This window comes from Pan troglodytes, chromosome 5, assembly GCF_028858775.2.
Source record: "Pan troglodytes isolate AG18354 chromosome 5, NHGRI_mPanTro3-v2.0_pri, whole genome shotgun sequence".
Lineage (NCBI taxonomy): Eukaryota > Metazoa > Chordata > Mammalia > Primates > Hominidae > Pan > Pan troglodytes.
This window is the reverse complement of record NC_072403.2, coordinates 166,196,017-166,215,297: the sequence shown is the minus strand read 5'-3', so window position 1 is coordinate 166,215,297 and position 19,281 is coordinate 166,196,017. Positions and strand designations below refer to the sequence as shown.

Sequence of the window (19,281 nt, the reverse complement as noted above, 5' to 3'; positions counted from 1 at the left end):
GTAAGGACTGATTTTGACAGAAAATAGTTTTCCAGGAAAGGATTTCCACCTCTATTCTTAAAAACAGATATGGGAAAAGGAGCAATCTGAATTTGCTAGAAAGGCCCCAAGGTTCCGATTAGGTCCTGCACAGCTGCTCCCATTTTGCTAACACATTATTAGGATCTTTGAGAAGTAGAGGTGGGAGATGCGCATTCTGGGGACTAATGGGAACAAAGGAATGAAAATATAAACGAGCTGTGCCAACCCACTGTGTTAGCGATTATATTGAATTCTCATAATAGCCGAGCAAGATAGATTTTATTATTCCCATTTTTCAAGGGAGTTTACTGAAGCTCAGGGAATTTAAGTAACTTGCTCAAAGTCTCATAAGGAGTAAATAGCAGAGCTGGGATTTAAAACAACAAAGGTTTCCCAACGACAAAGCCAGGCTCTTTTCCCCAGGCTGCATAGCTTCTCCATTTAGAGGTGACTTAGGGCCAGTGAATGGGGGACTGAGACACGTAGTGATAGTGTAGGAATGTGGGTTTGATCCAGCAGGCAGTAGGGAGCCACTGCCTATTCTTGAGCCGGAAGGTGAGCTTGTGAAATTGGCATGCGAAAAATATCAACCTAGCAGCAATAAATTGGATGTTTTGGAGAGTGAGGGAGCTGCCAGAAGGCCAGTTAGGAGACGGTGAGAAAATGCAGGCGTTCAGACATGAGCTCCTGGACTAGAGTGCCAACAGTGAGAATTTAGGGCACACTATGCAAATAAAAAGGGGTAAGGTATGAAGAACGGTTAGATATAAGACACAAAAAATTTGAGGCTAAAATAAGCATGATTCCAAGTTTTAGAGCCTGGGGAGACTGGGAAAATAATATGAAAATTGAGGGACAAAGAGTTTGTGACTAAGAAGGGTGGAATTTCATTTAGATTCACCGTCGCTTACTTTTTTGGTGTATTTTAGTTTTGTACATTGTTTCTTTGTATAAAATTATTAGATACTTGTGTTTTTTAGTTTTCATTTATTGACACCATTTGTGCCATTGCATCACCAGTTCAAGGAAGCCTTGAGGCCCCTGGGCCTTGACTAGAAAAAATGAATCATCCAACTATCTGTTTCTCTCTCTCTCTCTCTTTTTTTTTTTTTTGAGATGGAGTCTCACTTTGTTGCTAGGCTGAAGTGTAGTGGCGCGATCTTGGCTCACTGCAACCTCCGCCTCCCGGGTTCAAGCGATTCTCCTGGCTCAGCCTCCTGAGTAGCTGGGATTACAGGCGTGCAACACCACGCCCAGCTAAGTTTTGTATTTTTAGTAGAGACAGGGTTTCACCATGTTGGCCAGGATGGTCTCGATCTCTTGACCTCATGATTTGCCGACCTCAGTCTCCCAAAGTGCTGGGATTACAGGCATGAGCCACCGCACCTGGCCCCAACTATCTATTTCATAAAAACTTTAGACAAACTGAAGAGGTTTGTAGGTTAATATCTGGTTTAGTATATATTACAGAGACTTTAATGTTCTTTGAGGATCCAATATGTCTGTACAATTGTGATTGTGTTTCTCTTTTGCTTTCTGAATGGTGAAAGTTTTGCATGTTTGGGGATTGAAGTAACTGCATGAGATGTGTTCCATCTCTAGCTGCATGCACACTTCATGTGAATTTCAGAGGATCTTATCTTTGGAAGGCATATTTCTTGAAATCAGTTTTATGAGAATCTCTATAGTGAAGATCTAATCACTTTTTACATTGGGCAGAATTACCCATGTAGAAAATGTTACTTGAAAGTCAAAATTTTCTCTTTTCATGAGACAACTATTCTGTAAGTTTCAGTAAATATAGAGTACCTTTTTTTTTTTCAGCTCAAGAAAAATAAAGAACAGATTAATTTTCCCTGGGAAAGTGACATTAAGTCTTCTGAACCTTTCATCAGTAGGCATAGATTAGCATACATTTTGGAAAATGTCTGAGTGAGTTTACAATAGATTCAAAAAAATTTTATAGGAATTTATGAATACATTAGTCATAGCTTATTATATTCTTTCTCCCCCAGCTACAACATAAGCAGCAGAGGACGTATTCTTTACTTGTCTGATTTAAACTGTGTTTCTATATCCTAGAAGTTGGCAGGTACAGAGCATGTACCAGTATTTTTTGAAGGAATTGCTTAATTATTACATTACTTAATTATCAATTAGTTGTATGAATCAACTAATTAAATTGAGCATTATTATTGAACACTGATGTGTTCCCAGACTTCTACCAAAATGAGAATTATGGGCTTTTAATTTATTTGAACTCTATATTTATTGTCTTAGCCAAGAACCAGCCTCTGAGCGTATCCCAAACAAAATTCCAATGTTTTGAAATGTTTCTTCAAGGTTGGGTGCTGTGGCTCACGCCTGTAGTCCCAGCACTTTGGGTGGCTGAGGTGGGCAGATCACTGTAGGTCAGGAGTTCAAGATCAGCCTGGCCAACATGGTGAAACCCCCCTCTACTAAAAATATAAAAATTAGCCAAGCGTGGTGGCTAGGCCTGTAGTCCCACCTACTTGGGAGACTGAGGCAAGAGAATTGCTTGAACATGGGAGGCGGAGGTTGCAGTTAGCCGAGATCACATCACTGCACTCCAGCCTGGGTGACAGAGCGAGACTGCGTCTCAAAAAAAAAAAAGTTTCTTCAGTGAAGACAATTCAAACTAACCATGTGAAATTGATGAACTTTTGGCCAACGTATGGGTTCCTAGAATTTGCATTAGAAAGGAGAATGAGAAGGTGGAATGTTGACATGTCTGGACAGGGCAAAACGTGACATTTCAGCAGCTGTAGGTGACCGGTTTACCGCAAGACAATGACTCATGGATCAAAGGGGTAAAAATGCTTGCTTAGTTAACATTTGGAAACCTAAATGTTAGAATGATTGAGGACTTTCTTGAATTCTGTTACTTCTGACATTCTAATTTCACATGCGTGGAAATGAATTTTTAAATGGACATTTAGTTTATTTATTGTCTATAATGTATTATTGTGTTCTAACAATTATTTTCCTTTGCAGATCCTTGAATGCATTTCTAAAATAATGGTTCCCCTGTCATAGCTTTATGGCCACATTATCTGTAGTTGGGATGGGCAGTTCTCAATAACTTCTTGTTGTTAACTCCATGTAATGTGGGAACAATTGCTCATGTTGCTTCCTTTAAATTCTTTCCAAACTTTTCAAAATTAACTGTGGAACACCGAGAGCCAGGAAATGTTGGTTTCTTTTGTCTTGTTCTCAGAAGGCAGTGATATGCTTGGGCATTGCCAGAGTGAATGCCATGGCTGGGGTATTTTAGAGGACAGTCTTCTTAGCTCACAGCAGTGAAATGCCCACTCAGGGGACACAGCCTCCCTCTTTTCTCTGGTGGACAGTGCATAGTACTTTTGTTGGTGTTTCCACAACTTCTTTTTTTTTTAAAAAAAACAACAATATAGAATCCAACTTTTTACTTTTTTGGAAATTTAAAGTAACTGAAAAATGCTTTAAAAGATTATACAATAGGGCCAGGCATGGTGGCTCACGCCTGTAATCCCAGCACTTTGGGAAGCTGAGATGGGAGGATCACTTGAGGCCAGGAGTTTGAGACCAGTTTGGTCAACATGGTGAGACCCCATCTCTTAAAAAACAGCTAAAAATAAAAATAAAAATTATAAAAAAGGTTATACAGTAGTTTGTGCTCATAGGAAAAATTTGAAAATAGAAGTAAGCAAAATAAAAAAAGAAGACAGACATGGAAGCAAACACACAGAGAGAAATAAATGAATTAAGATCATACAGGCTTGGCCGGGTGTAGTGGCTCATGCCTGTGATCCCAGCACTTTGGGAGGCCAAGGCAGGCGGATCAACTGAGGTCGGGAGTTTGAGACCAGCCTGACCAACATGGAGAAACCCTGTCTGTATTAAAATATATATATATATATACAAAATTAGCCCAGTATGGTGGTGCATGCCTGTAATTCCAGCTACTTGGGAGAGTGAGGCAGGAGAATCGCTTGAACCCGGGAGGCAGAGGTTGCAGTGAGCTGAGACAGCGCCATTGCACTCTAGCCTGGGCAACAAGAGTGAAACTCCATCTAAAAAATAAATAAATAAATAAAGGTTCCTACCACCATGGCACGAGTTTAGACATTTTGTTGTATGTGTTTCCAAGCATTTGTTTCTATGTTTTACAAAAATAAAATAATATCATACATGATGCTGTTGTCACTTGATTGTCTCACTAAGTAATACATAGAAACATATTTCCATGTTGATACATGTATATCCACAACATCATTTCTGATGGCTGTAAGAATTATATATGCATATATGATAGTTGATTTGCCAATGCATAGAATCTAAAATCAAAAATGGCTTTTATCCTAAAATCGTTTAAAATCGTTAACAGGAAATAGAGTACATAAGTGCACACACACTAACTTAAAAATAAATTGATATATATTGAATTGATATTTATAGTGCATAAATGTATAAGTATTGACACATATATAGATATGTATGTGTATAAATATTAACATATATATAGATATGCATGTGTATAAACATACATATGTATATGTGTGTGTATATAATTTGATCATTCTTGAAGCAAGCCAGCAGTAAGGTGGATTTCGGCAGCATGGTATAAGGGACAAATGGCACCTGGATTCTAATCCTGTACTTTATTATGAGGTCTTGTAGCTCTAAGTCAGTGATGCAAATGTCTATGCATCTATTTTCTTGCAAGTAAATGTTGACCAAGAACACTATCTCTATATTATTCAAAGCTACTTTGAGAAGATTGAATGCAGCTAAAAGCAATATTTAAAAAATCAAAGGAATGTATACAAACAAAAGCAATGTGTTTGCCTAAATATTGAGATTTTAGGATGCAGGAGAATTGTGCTAGGAATTTTCAGATACCAGGAATGGTTTTTCTCAGTGACTATGACCTGTCCTGTGTAAGAAAGTCCAAAAATACACCTACCGACCCCGTGTAAAGGATGATTTTAAGCTACAAGATGGGAATGGACTAGAAGACATTGGGTACTTGTCAATACAGAGTTTTCCACCCTGGTGGAAGAGTTCAGTTAACACATGAGTTAATGGTGAGGGTGTGGGCACATTTCCCAAGCAACAGAATGCCAAGTGGCCCATGGGATGAGCTGAACTTTTCATTAGGTTTGAGGATTTTCCTGAGAAGTCTTTATTTGAAGATTTATCATCTGTCTGGAGCAAGCTCTTTTAAGGGTCAGTTTCCAGCTGCTGCTTCTACAGACAAGCTAATTGATAGACTCATCTGTCACTGTGCTGCTGTGTTTAATCTTCCATAGAGCATGTTTCAAGAAGATTTCAAAAGGAAACCATAGAGAGGAAAGTTTAAACAAATATTGAATATTTCTGTAAGGAGTCAGAATTTAGGGAAACATGTTTGAAACGATGTCCTTAAAAAAGATGCAAGGAAAAGGCACGCTGCAGGGGAAGATAACCCTGGGCTCACAATGTAGAATCTCTGCATTCCCTTGAAAGAGAATGCACCCAATTTTAATTCTACCCTGATTCTACCCTGATGCTGAGGCTCCTTGACAGTCTAGGCAAACCACCCACCATCTCTGGGCCTCGCCTCTATGTCTGTTCGACAGAAGCATGAATAGATGTCTGTTACCTGTGAAAGAGATGGTGCTCATTAACAGCAGGTCAGCCACTGATATTTTCACACCTTGAATCTTGTAAAACTTACCTTGGCAAATGCATTTTCATTCTTTACTGACAAATAACGATTTCAGAGTAGTAGCTTTAAAATTAAATGTTTTTTAATGAAGTTTACCATCTTAGCCATTTTTAAGGGTACAGTTGAGTGGCATTGCTTAATTTCTTATTACTGTGCAACCGTCAGCATCATCCATCTCCAGAACTCTTTTCATCTTGCAAAACTGAGACTCTGTACCTATTAAATAATAAGTCTCCATTCCTTCTCCTCCCAGTCCCTGGCAACCACCATTCTCCTCTCTGTCTCTACGAATTTGACTACTGTAGTTCCCTCCTATAAGTGGAATCATACAGTATTTATCCTTTTGTGACTGGCCTATTTTACTTAGCATAATGTCTTCAAGTTTCATCCATGTGGTAGCAGGTCTCAGAACTGTCTTCCTTTTTAAGCTGAATCTTATCCCCTTGATGTGTGTACCACATTTTGTTTATTCACTCATATTTGTTGACAGACACTTGGGTCGCTTCTACCTTTTGGCTATTGTGAATAATGCCAATATTCACAATAGAGATGAGATTCTGCTTTCAATTCTCTTGGTTTTATACCTAGAGGTGGAATTGCTGGATCATATGGTAGTTCTATCTTAATTGTTTTTGAGGAGCTACCATGCTATTTTGCGTAGCAGCTACACTGTTTTACATTCCCAACCATAGAACTGGAACACAAGGGTTCCATTTTCTCTACATCCTCAACAGTGTTTGTCACTTAATTAATTAATTATTTACAGTCGCCATCCTAATGGGTGTGAGGTACCATCACACGGTGGCTTTGATTTGCCTTTTCCCAATGACTAGTGACCTTGAGCAACTTTCGCATGTGCTTATTGGCCATTTCCATATCTTCTTGGGAGAAATGTCTTTTGCCATTTTTGAACCAGATTTTCTTAGTGGTGGTGGTGGTGTATTTTAATAGTACAGACGAAACTCATGAAAACAGCTTGAAGAGATTTGAAAGTTCCTGAAGTATTTGATAACTTCACATTGCAGGAAGGCAAGATTATGTGTTGTACTGACTGTGATTTTAAAAGACTTAACTTTGTCTTCATTACTTTTTTTTTTTTTTTTTTTGAGACAGAGTTTTGCTCTTGTCGCCCAGGCTGGAGTACAATGGTGCGATCTCGGCTGACTGTGACCTCTGCCTCCCGGGTTCGAGTGATTCTCCTGCTCAGCCTCTCGAGTAGCTGGGATTACAGGCACCTGCCACCACACCCAGCTAATTTTTTGCATTTTTAGTAGAGACGGGTTTTCGCCATGTGGGCCAGGCTGGTCTCAAACTCCTGACCTCAGGTGATCTGCCCGCCTTGGCCTCCCAAAGTGCTGGGATTACAGGCGTGAGCCACCATGCCCGGCCTATTACTTCTAAATCTCTAATATTCAAAGAGAATGCACCTGATTTTAAATTTTCTTAAATGGTGCTCCTTTATCTATTCTTCTCCCAACTCATGTAATAACCATGGATGGTAGATGAATTAGATAGCAAGAGATAAAATTTAGTCTGTAATGGTGAGATTTTATCAAATTTCTTCCGATTCATTTAAAACCTTTCCTTCATATGTATTGTTTTCTTTCTTTTTTTGACTATGCTGGTGCAGAGACCAGCCCATATAAATGAAAACAGTAGCACATTTGGGGTTTTAAAGCTTCCAAAAGAATAGGGCAGAGATGAGACTGAGCAGAAGCTAAGGATTTTACACGGCAGAGGACAATCACACAAAATTCTTTTAAATTTGAGGTTTCCATCTTAATCATTTTTTAAAATTACATTTCAGAAGGTAATTACTATCTTTGTATGTCAGACTACCTGAAAGTTCACTAGTAACTTAATTTCACTTAAAATATGATTTTGCTCCAAGTGATCTCCTTACTTCAGAGCCCTTTCCCTCTTTCTCCATAAGGAGAGAATGAAAGATTGTGAGTGGCTAGCTAGAAGAGGTGACTTACAAAGCATAGAACAGGATGCCAGCCGCTTCTTGGTCACCACCTAAATATGACTAAATATCACTAATGTGATAGTGAGACAGCCATATCCTTGGTTGACTTTTAGGAGGGAATAGTAAGGAGGGATTGTTGTGCTGAGAAGTTGGGCTGTTCATGGCAGGGAATGTTTTCTGCAAGGGGAATAGCATCCTGGTTTAGGTTTCCCAGAAAAAGATTCTTGAGAAGAGGATTTGGGTGCTAGCAGTTTACTTGAGAAGTGATCCAGGAGATACTCAGGAAGGCAATAGGGAAGTGAGAGAGGGTAGAAAAGTAAATAAAGCTCTCCTTAGCAAGCAGGGTGTGACTGTGGGTAACCAAAGCTTCATCCTTCTGGGGAACCCTGGGAGCCTGTGAAAAACATGTACCCCAGAGTTTTCACACTAAGGGAAAAAGAAACTGGGATATTGATTTGTTTATTTATGTATTTTTCTTTTTTTAGAGATGGGGTCTCACTGTTCTCCAGTGGTGTGATCATAGCTCACCACAACCTCAAACTCCTGGGCTCAAGCAATCTTCCTGCCTCAGCTTCCTGCATAATTGAGGCCACAGGTGCCCAGAGTTGTGCTTCGCTAATTTTTGTATGTTTTTAAGAGAGATGTCTCACTATGTTGCCCAGGCTGGTCTTGAACTCCTAGCCTCAAGAGATCCTTCTGCCTTGGCCTCTCAAAGTGCTGAGATTACAGGTGTGAGCCATGGCGTCCGGCCTAGCTGGGGGCATTTCTGCCCCAAGACCCATTTGTTGCTGGTTGAGAGCTCGTCCCAGGAGCAGTGATCTCTGAGGACCTCTGCACAGGTGAAAGAATGGAATAGGGCAGCCAGAGAAGCTTTCCCACAGTGAGATGCAGGTGCTGGTGGCAGGAAGTCTTGCCAGTGTGCCCTGGGTAGTAAGGACAGGGCATATGTCAGGGTCACTGAGAGTAAGTGATCTCCTTACTGCAGAACCCTCCCCTCTTCCCCCTGTTGGAGCCTCAGTATCCTCAGAACCATCCTCATTAGTGTAATCAATTCTTTCCATCTGTTTTTATAATCAATGCCAAGAATCTCTGGGTTCTGTAGGAAATTGGGCCTTTTTTCTAGCCAAAAACATTTACCAAATGTTGTCTATGTAGAATATCTATTTCTAGGTGTTTGTAAGAAAAAAGTCTCTCTGGATCTAAATCTAGTTATATTCATAGGGTAATGTTAGCTAAACCCAAATGCAACAATATTTTAGTAAAAATACCCCAAATAATACATGAAGAATATGGTAAGTTTACTAGTCTTATTATTCTCCAAATAAACTAAAATGTTTTTATAACCATTAATCTGATGCAAAGAAAAGAGAGGAGAGCTGAGACACAGAAGCAGCTAGTCGGAGGGCTCAGCTTACAATGCACTCAGTCAAAAAGCTTATTTTGCACTTTGGGAGGCTGAGGCGGGCAGATCACTTGAGGCCAGTAGTTTGAGACCAGTCTGGCCAATATGGTGAAACCATGTCTCTATAAAAAATACAAAAATTAGCTGGGCGTGGCGGCACGTGCCTGTAACCCCAGCTACTTGGGGGTCTGAGGCAGAAGAATCACTTGAACCCGGGAGGCGGAGGTTGCAGTGAGATGAGATTGCACCACTGTGCTCCAGCCTGGGTGACAAGAGTAAGACTCCATCTCAAAAAAAAAAAAAGGCTTATTTTACATTAATTTCTGGGTCATTCCTTCTCTTTTGTTTTCTTTTCACCCCTTTTCCTGCTTTCCTAGGAACTAATAATAATAAATTCTTGGATTTCTTTATAGCTTTAACAAATTTTACATTATTACACACATCTATGTTAATTTCCATTTAGTCTGGAGAAGCTGGTTATAGCTGCTTATTCACTGTGAGTACAGTGACTCAGAGAGGTTAAGTACTCTGCCTGGGATGTCAGAGTATGTGGCTTACATCGAGACATTAATTCCAAATCCAGGGTTGTTTTTTTCTGTGCCATGTGTTGACTGCAGATTCTCTCCTCCTCCCATTTCAGTTCCTGAGCGTATTTTAGCTCTGAAGAATTTCTTCAGTCTTGTCTTTAGAATTATTTGACTGGTTGCTGGGTCCTGGTCTGAGTCCTGTCACTTTAATAATACCACATGATGGTTCCCATGGTATAATGCCAGGCTAGCTTGGCGTTCTAGGTTCTGGCACTTGGCATGGGATTAATTTTCCTCTTAAGGCTGTGATCACAGTACTACCTCACTGGCATATGCTTAGCACTCAATAAATGATAGGTCTTATTAGATGTTACTCAAGATTATTATATTTCTTAAAAGGATTCCAAGCACACTCCCTACCAGGCCTGCTTCTGATATCTAGAAGAAAATAAAACACAGACATTTTTTCTTTCTTTTGGTGCAGTGCTTGTCACAGCCCGATGCTAATACGTGCAGCTCTCTGTTGCAGAATGTAGATTGTGTTGGTGTGCTAATCCTCGTATTTCCTTTTCTGAAAGGAAGGGGCAGATGAGTTGGGGTGCCATGGACGCTATTGTATGGAGAGAAGGAGGGGAGCTTTAGATTCTGTGCAATTTTAGAGAGGAAGAAAGGAAAAAAACCTACCAAGACTATGTAAAAATGATAATAACATGTCACTACGAAGAGTCCTTACTTAGCCTATTTGCCATGAAATACGTATAGTCAAAGTTCTTAAGTCTTTCAGAGCAATGATTATTTGTGTGGGGCTATGTCACCATGTTTACATTCAATTAGGTTTGTTTCTATTTGTTTTTAATTTCGAGAATTGCTTTTCTTTTTCGTGTTTGTTTTTGATTTAAAAAATCAATCATGTACCCGATTCCAAAGTCAAACCTGTAACAAGTTACAACCAAGTCAGTCTCCTTCACATCTCTGTTCTCTATCCTCTTTCTTCCCCCTTTTCTATTTGTTTTTGGTTTATTTTTCCATGTTTCTTTTCGCAAATACAGCAAGTGTGTATATTGAGTCAAATCTTTTCCTCCTTTCTTACACAAAATTAGCATATTAAATATATAGTACTGCACCTTACTTTTTCTCTCACTATGTCCTAGAGATTGCTCTATGCGTTGTATGGCGTTTTTCATAGTTATTCACTGTGTGTGGATACCACAGTGTATTCAACTGTCGCCTGATGACAGACATTTGCATTCTTTGCAATCCTTTGTAAATACAAACAATGCTGCAATGCACATGTCATTCCACATATTCTCCACGGTATAGTTAGGTCAGATCCCAGAAGTGGAATTTCTGGGTCAATGGGCAAGTGCATTTTTGCTGATTATTATCCAGTTTCCTTCTGTTGAGTTCCATTTTGCATTACCACCAGCAGTGTTTGAGAATGACTGTTTCTCCATAGAACTAGAACTTTTACAGTGAATTTTATCCTAACTTTTCTTCAATCTCCTTTTACTTTTACTTTCTATTTTAAAGAATATAATTCAGATTTCTCTAGTGGTCATGAGTCTGTGTGTAGTGTGAGAATCTAGAGACAACTGTTCTAAGGTGGCATGAGAATGGGCAGCTCAGCTCAGAGTTTAGACCTCATCTGTTTCCAGTGCCCTGGGGGTTTTGGGGAGTAACTGAGAAAACAATAGATTTATATGGAGAAATGGAGACTTTTGCAGCTTCGGCTGATTCAGATAGTCATTGGGTAACCTCATTAAATTTGCTCAAGGTAATTTCAAGAATTTCAATTCTATATTCACTTAAAAACACAAAAGTATATTACAAAGAAATTTTTTTAGCTGTTTTTTTTCTTGAATTCAAGATTCTATTTAAGACCTGTAATTTATTTAATAACAGGTTTTAGGGGAGAAGATGTTGCAATGAAAATATACATAGATTCTAAGTTGTCTTCTGATTTCAGAATTATTGAAGTGTAAAGAAATCAGGGTTTTAGAATTAAGGAACTATGGTTTCATTGAAAATAGAGATATAATATTACTTTTCATTTTTTAACCAGGAACTACATGACAGTTTCCTATATTACCATTCATCTGTTTCTGGCTTGGTCCTCTTTGACCTATTTAGACTCGGGAATACACGTCACTCTCATTTCTCCTGGTCAGCCCTTCTGCTTTTCTGACATGTGTAGGTACCTAAGAAGTAATTTTGTATATTTTCCAAAATACTTGTGGTACGAAAAGGGCAAATGTTATCATGGCAATGAACACTTATTTTTGCATTTAAATTCTAAAATCTGATGTCCTGTTTTAGTTAATTTCTAAAAGACTTAATTTTTTTAGAGCGGTTTTAGGCTCACAGCAAAAGTAAGAGGAAGGTACAGATATTTCCCATATGATCCCTGCCCATACTCATGCACAACCTCCCCATTATCAATATCCCCATCTGCATGGGAGATTTGTTATAACTGATGAACCTCATGTTTTTAAAAACAGCTTTATTAAGGTACATTTTATGTATCATAAAGTTCACCCTATTCAAATTTGCAGTTCATTCATTTTTGGTAGATTTACCAAGTGATGCAACCATCATAATAAATCAGTTTTAAATAATTTGTATTGTACCAATAAGATCCCCCATCCCCACTTACAGTTAATTCCCACCCCCAGCCGCAGGCAACCACTGTCCTACTTTCTGTCTGTATAGATTTGCCCTTTCTGGACACTTCATAGAAATGGAATCACACAGTCATAACTGATCGCTTGTGTTTCACTTTCACTTAGCAGAATGTTTTCAGGGTTCATCCATGTTTCAGCAAGTGTCAGTGGTTTGCTCCTCTTCATGATTAAATAGCATTTCGTCATATGGCTGTGTCATATTCTATTTAGTAGTTGATGGACATTTAGGTTGTTTCCAGTTCTAGGTTATTATGAATAATGCTGTTATAACGATTTGCATGCAAACCTTTGCATGGGCATTTGCATCCATTCCTCTTGGGTAGACACCTAGGAGTAGAATTGCTCAGTTGTATGGCAATTATATGCTTACTTTTTTTAGAAACTGCCAAACTGCTGGGCGTGGTGGCTCACGCCTGTAATCCCAGCACATTGGGAGGCCAAGGCAGGCAGATCATGAGGTCAGGAGATCGAGACCGTCCTGGCTAACATGGCGAACCCCATCTCTACTAAAAAAAAAAAAATACAAAAAATGAGCCGGGTGTGGTGGTGGGTGCCTGTAGTCCCAGCTACTCGGGAGGCTGAGGCGGGAGAATGGCGTGAACCCAGGAGGCGGAGCTTGCAGTAAGCCAAGATCGCGCCACTGCAGTCCAGCCTGGGCAACAGAGAGAGACTCCGTCTCAAAAAAAAAAAAAAAAAAAAACCGGCAAACTTTTCCACACTGCCTTCTGCATCTCATTTTAACACTTTATTGTCAGAGGAAAAAGATTATAGTTCATTCATTCATTCAAAAAATGTATTTATTTATTTCACATGTATTTATTCCACACCTTATAAATAATATGTATGAACAACACAGTTATTTCCTTCAAGGTACTCACAATCCATTGGAGAAGCAGACAAACAACCAGATAATTAAATACAGTAAGAGAGGTCCTGTAAGGGAGGGCCGCCCCTGGGGCTGGAGGCAGACATGGGGGCACCTAGTCCAGACTTAAGGGAATAGGGAAAAAGTTTTGGAAATGGTCACACCTAAGTTGAATCTTGGAAACTTATCTAGGGGAATGAGGTAGGAAGGGCATTATAGGGCCAGGGAGCAGAAGGCAACCTGCCTTGCTCACACCTTGGAACCCTTTACTCTGTTTTTTGTTTGTTTATTTTGAGACTGGGTCTCACTCTGTAGCCCAGGCTGGAGTGCAAGTGGCGCCATCTCAGCTCACTGCAGCCTTGAACTTCTGGCCTCAAGTCATCCTCCCGCCTTGGCCTCCCACAGCACTTGAGATTACAGGCATGAGCCACCACATCTGGCCAAGAGCAGAGTGTTTAAAGGAGACAAATACTCTAGAGGTGATTCATGAGATCAAAGAGATGATCAGCAACCTTTACATTTCCCCCCAATGTTGTAACACCAGCCATTTTCATAGAAATATGTACTTAATGCTGCCTAATGACAGCAACTATACGTGACACTCCACTGAGATGAACAAAATCAGAGATGCTGGGAAAACTAGATGGGCTGAATTGTGAGGAGAAAGGTTTGAGATCATGGAACATCATAAAACAAAGTGAAAAGGAACGTGTTTCTTCTGAATTTAAGACTAGATTTGGAAAGAGAAGTTTGCACAATGGCCAAGCGATGGGTTTGATACCTCTGGCAGGAGAACACGTTTTTTATTACATCAGGATTTTGAGGGAAGCTTGCAGGTACCAGTATAGAACCTGGAGGAAACTTTTTTTTTTTAAAGAGAGACAAGGTCTCCCTGTGTTGTCTGGGCTGGTCTTGAACTCTTGAGCTCAAGCGATCTTTCTGCCTTGGCCTCTCAAAGCGCTGGGATTACAGGCGTGAGCCACCCTGCTTGGCTGCCTGCAGGAAACTTTTTAGAAAGTTAGGAATTGAAGAAGAAGGATCCCATTCAACAAAGTTATTTTAGTTAATATAATAGGCAACAGGGGATCTGGAGAAGCGTAGGAGGAGGAAAAGGAGGAGGAAGAGAAGAGCACTGTCATTCTCTGAGGATTTGCCCTCTGTGATTGTCATTTTTGAGGCATTTTTTTTTTGCAAGTCAAATAAGCAAGGACCATTTTTGACACAAATTATCTGTGATTTTGAATATAGCTCAACTGTCTTCAGAATAAAAAAAAAGCTTCTGCTTATAAAGTGATAATTTCCTGGGGAAACACTAAGGTGTTTTCACCCAAACTTATTTAGACTCCTGTTTAAGGGAATCTCAGCTGTTTCACTTATGCAGAAAAGGAATCCACCCAAATGAAGATTTACCATTTATTTTTTACATTGATTAAATTTAATTAATTAATTAATTATTTTTTGAGACACATTGTAACTCTGTCACCCAGGCTGGAGTGCAGTGTTGTGATCACAACCCATGACAGCCTCGACCTCCGGGCTCAGGTGATTCTCCCACCTCAGCCTCTCAAGTAGCTGGGAATACAGGCGTGTGCTGCCATGCTCGGCTAATTTTTATACCTTTGCAGAGATGGGATTTCACCATGTTGCCCAGGCTGGTCTTGAACTCTTGGGCTCAAGTGATCCTCCCACCTTGGCTTCCAAAAGTGTTGGGATTACAGGCATGAGCCAGTGAGCCTGGCCAATTTTATTTTTAGATGAATAAAAATATTACTAAAAGTGTATATAGGTATGTTACATTTTTGTTGATTGATTTGTGTATTATATCATTTGAGATCGATTTATTGTACTGAAAATGAGTTGTCTAGAAACTAATCATGCCATAAATTGGGTGCTGATTCTAATTCAGCTCCATGGAACTATTGTTTTTTCTTTTTTTATTATTTTATTTTTTAATTTTTTTGTTTGTTTGTTTTGAGACAGAATCTTGCTCTGTTGCCCAGGCTGGAGTGCAGTGGTGCAGTCTTGGCTCACTGCAACCTCTGCCTCCCAGGTTCAAGCGATTCTCCTGCCTCTTCCTCAGCCTCCCAAGTAGCTGGGATTACAGGCGTCCACCACCACACCTGGCTAATTTTTGTAATTTTTAGTAGAGATGGAGTTTCACCATGTTGGCCAGGCTAGTCTCAAACTCCTAACCTCAGGAGATCCGCCCACCTTGGCCTCCCAAAGTGCTGGGATTACAGGCGTGAGCCACTGCGCCTGGCCAGAAGTATTGTTTTTTCTTTGTTTTTGATTTTTCTGTTTGTCTTTGGCTGAATGGGGGAGGGGGAGAGATGAAATTGTGGAACTAATCAGGGCTTGATTATAAAGGGTCTTTCATCCTCTGCTGAGGCATTTAGACTTGACCCGAGGGCAGCTGGACACCATGCAGGGTATTTAATCAGAACAGTGCCATGAAGAATGTTCATGATGTAAACATTTGCTGTGACTGTGACTGTGATTTGGACACTAAATTTGATGAAACAGCAGCATGATAGAGAAGAACAGTTGAGGAGACTTTTGCGGTAATTCAACAAAACATTAAGGGTAAGTTGAAGGAGGCAGTAGGTAATGGATGGATTGAAGACCTGAGCAGATGCAGCAACTATACAACTTTGAGTTTACCTGCATGGGCACCGAGAAGGGAATGGAAGAGTTGGGGATGTCTCTCAGATGTCCTGTTTTGGCAACTGGCTAGAAAGTGATATTATTCACTGAAGTCGAGAACACAGGAGAAAGAAGTGGGCATTTTATGGAGTAAGATAATGAGTTTGATTTTGGATTTGTTACTCTTGCGGGGCCCATGGGAATAGGCTTACTAGGCAGTTGGAAATCTGGGACAGGAGCTCCAGGATTGAATCCCAGTTTGAGATATGGATTTTGGATATATGTGGACAGTGGTGATACGAGGTATGGGTTTTGGATATGTGTGTACAGTGATGACAGATGGAGCCATGAGGGTGTGTATGATCATCCATAGAGAGTTTTGGAACAAAAAGAGAATAAGTCTGTGGACAGAAATCTAGTGAACTCTGACATTTAAGAAACAGACAGGAGAACAAGACCCCTGAAAGAGAAGAAGGCATAGTTAGAGGAAAAAGGGGAGCAGCAGTAATGTGTTGTCAAAAAGGCCACAACATCAGGGTGGCTCCAGAGGGAGGGAGCAGCTACAGCGTCACTCAGAGTTCAATTAAGGGAGGACTAAAAACAGTAGATGGGATTTAGCAACGCGGGTGGAGTTTTGGTCTCTACAGTTTCTCTGGAACATATAGAAATGAATGGGAGGAGGAAGTAGAAACAAATGCTGAGTCTAAGTGATGTTTCAATTATGGAAATTTACATAAAAACGCCTTAGCCTAACATAGATTCTTAAAATTGAGATGAAAGTCATACAACCTAACATTAATTACTTTAAAGTGAGCAGTTCAGTGGCATTTAATACATTCATAACGTTGTGCAACCCCCTCATCTATCTAGATTGTGAACATTTTCATCACCCCAAAAGGAAACCCCTTACCCATTGAGCAGTTGCTCCCTATTTCCTACTGCCTGGGACCCTGGTAGCTACCAATCAGCTGTGTTCTGTCTCTCTGGATTTCCACTTCTGGATATTTCATATAAATTGAATCATACGAGAGATGAGCTTTTGTGTCTGGTTTCTCTCACTTAACACAAGGTTTTCGAGATTCATCCACGTAGCATGTGTTAGTACGTTATTCTTTTTTAAGGCTGAATAATATCCCATTGTATAGATACAGCAGAATTAATTTATCCATTTATCTGTTAATGGGCATTTGGGCTGTTTCTACCTTTTGGCTGTTGTGAGTGCTTTGTGAACAGGGCTGCACATGTATTTGAGTACCCTTTTTCAATTCCTTTGGGCATACAGTTGAGCATCCATAATCCAAAAATCCAATCCAAAATGTTCCAAAATCTGAAAGTTTTTGAGTACCAACATGATGCTCAAAGGGTGTATTCATTGGGTGTTGGATTTTCAGATTTGGGATACTTGACTTGTTTGTATATGCAAATATCCCCAAATCAGAAAAATTCTGAAATATAAGGCACTTCCAGTCTCCAAGCATTTCAAATAAGGGATACTCAGTCTGTAGATCTAAAAGTGGAATTGATGGGACCTAACATAGTTTTTCAAAACTATACTTTTTTGTAAGGCTGACTGAGAATCCACAGGAAGCACTGTGCATTGTACAGAAAGTTGACTTAGTCTGTATTCTTTGAATACCTTATATTCTCTTCGAGAATCAGCATCCAGTAATTAAGAAGGCTGTCAAGAGAGAAGCTGCATATATATAATATACATATGAATGAATACATATTCACTCTGTATAAACACACATATGCATATATAATGTTTAAAGAAGAGAGTGCCCATTAGAATTGAGTTTTGAATCTCTTTTTTTTGTTTGTTTGTTTTTTTTAAGACAGAGTCCCACTCTGTTGTCCAGACTGGAGTGCAGTGGCACGATCTTGGCTCACTGCAACCTCTACCTCCCAGGTTCAAGCTAACCTCCTGCCTCAGCTTCCCAAGTAGCTGAAATTACAGGGGCCCACCACCATGACCAGCTAATATTTTTTGAATTTTTAGTAGAGATGGGGTTTCACCGTGTTGCCTGGGCTGAATGTGAACACCTCACCGCAAGTGATCCACCCGCCTCAGCCTCCCAAAGTGCTGGGATTACAGGCATGAGCCACTGCACCCAGCCTTGAGTTTTGAATCTTATAAGAGGAAGGCATTTCAGGTGAAGAATTTAGATAAGTTGAGTCACATAAGAGAGAGAAGATGGGCATAGGGTTGGATGCCTCACAGTTTAATTTTTCTGAAGAAAAGAATGCAAGTTGCACTCTAGTTGGCAATAAAGGAAAGAGCAGAATGATCAAGTAAACTAAAAGCACCCATGGCACTAACTTAATAGCTAGCTGACTTGTAAAATTAAGATTGTATTTTCAAAATCAATTTTTACTCATCTCCCAATAACCACAGACTCATTTATGTTTAATCTTGTAGATTCTATTTCTCTACTCAGAGACACCAGTGTAGATGAAAGAAGATTTGAGTTCTATGGGTGACAAACAATCTAGCTTTGTTGTGGCTCAGTTAAACTTTATTTGTAAAACACAGATTAACAAATTCTTAGAGAGGTGGGACAGTGATTATATTTCCTATACATGTTTTTGGTGATGTAAAGTGACATTTATGCTACGTCCTCATAAATATAATTTTCTTATGCAGTCTTTTCTTTGTAGAAAGAATTCCCAGAAATCAATGGTGGGACTGAGGTTCTGAAAGATGTAGCTCTGTGATTTAATCCCCAAGGCCCTGCCTACAGACTTGGGAGAGGAAATAATGTTTGTTGAGTGACTCTTAGCAGTTTTATTTATCTGAGCTCATTTAAGTCACAACAACCAGTAAGTGGTCAATCCATGATAGGAATGTAGATTTGCTAACTCCAGGGCTCTGGGCACCATATATATCAAGAATGCTAGTTAGGTTTCTTCCTGCGTGCTAGCTGACTAGAGTCGTAGGAATAGAAGATGCTGTGGATGCTGATGGGCTCAGCAGACATGACTCTGTTGGGTTAGCTATGTTTTCCACAGAGACAGGAAGCCGGTGGAGACAGGTCCTAAGCCTGCCATATGGTGACCATCCCTAAGCTGTGTCATGTCATGTCACTTCTCTTGGAAAGATTCTGGGTGACTTATCAGGATAACATTAATCTTTCTCATGAGCTGTGTATCTGGGACACCTCCATGGTGATTCAGGGTGGTTGGTATCTCTTGATTCTCCCTCATTTCATTTATACCATCCCTATTCCATGTATATGATCTCAATGCACTAATCCCCAGGATTGATGCATTCATTCCTATTTGTGGTATATATTTGTTTCAGGCAGAGAAAGCTGATGGATTTGTCAACCTGCCTGATTTCACTGTGGAAAGAGCATCCGAATGCAAGAAAAAGCAGTAAGTTGTCTCTCATCTTCCACAAAACTCTGAGCCAGGATACTATCTCTTCATAATGTTCACCAAGGGATATGGTGATTTAGAAGTG

At 39.8% G+C, this 19,281-nt stretch overlaps 1 protein-coding gene across 12 annotated transcripts in view; it reads left to right on the top strand.

Moving 5' to 3' along the window:
• The window catches only part of IPCEF1 (interaction protein for cytohesin exchange factors 1), a 202,004-nt gene that overhangs the window by 114,098 nt on the left and 68,625 nt on the right, over positions 1–19,281 (top strand). For all 12 annotated transcript variants that reach the window (XR_010158231.1, XM_009452260.5, XM_063813585.1 and 9 more), the window contains one exon: positions 19,120–19,193. Coding sequence is in view for 11 of the 12 variants with exons in the window: in XM_009452260.5 (XP_009450535.2) it covers positions 19,120–19,193 (74 nt within the window). In the remaining variant the exon portion in view is untranslated. The remainder of the gene's footprint in view (positions 1–19,119; positions 19,194–19,281) is intronic.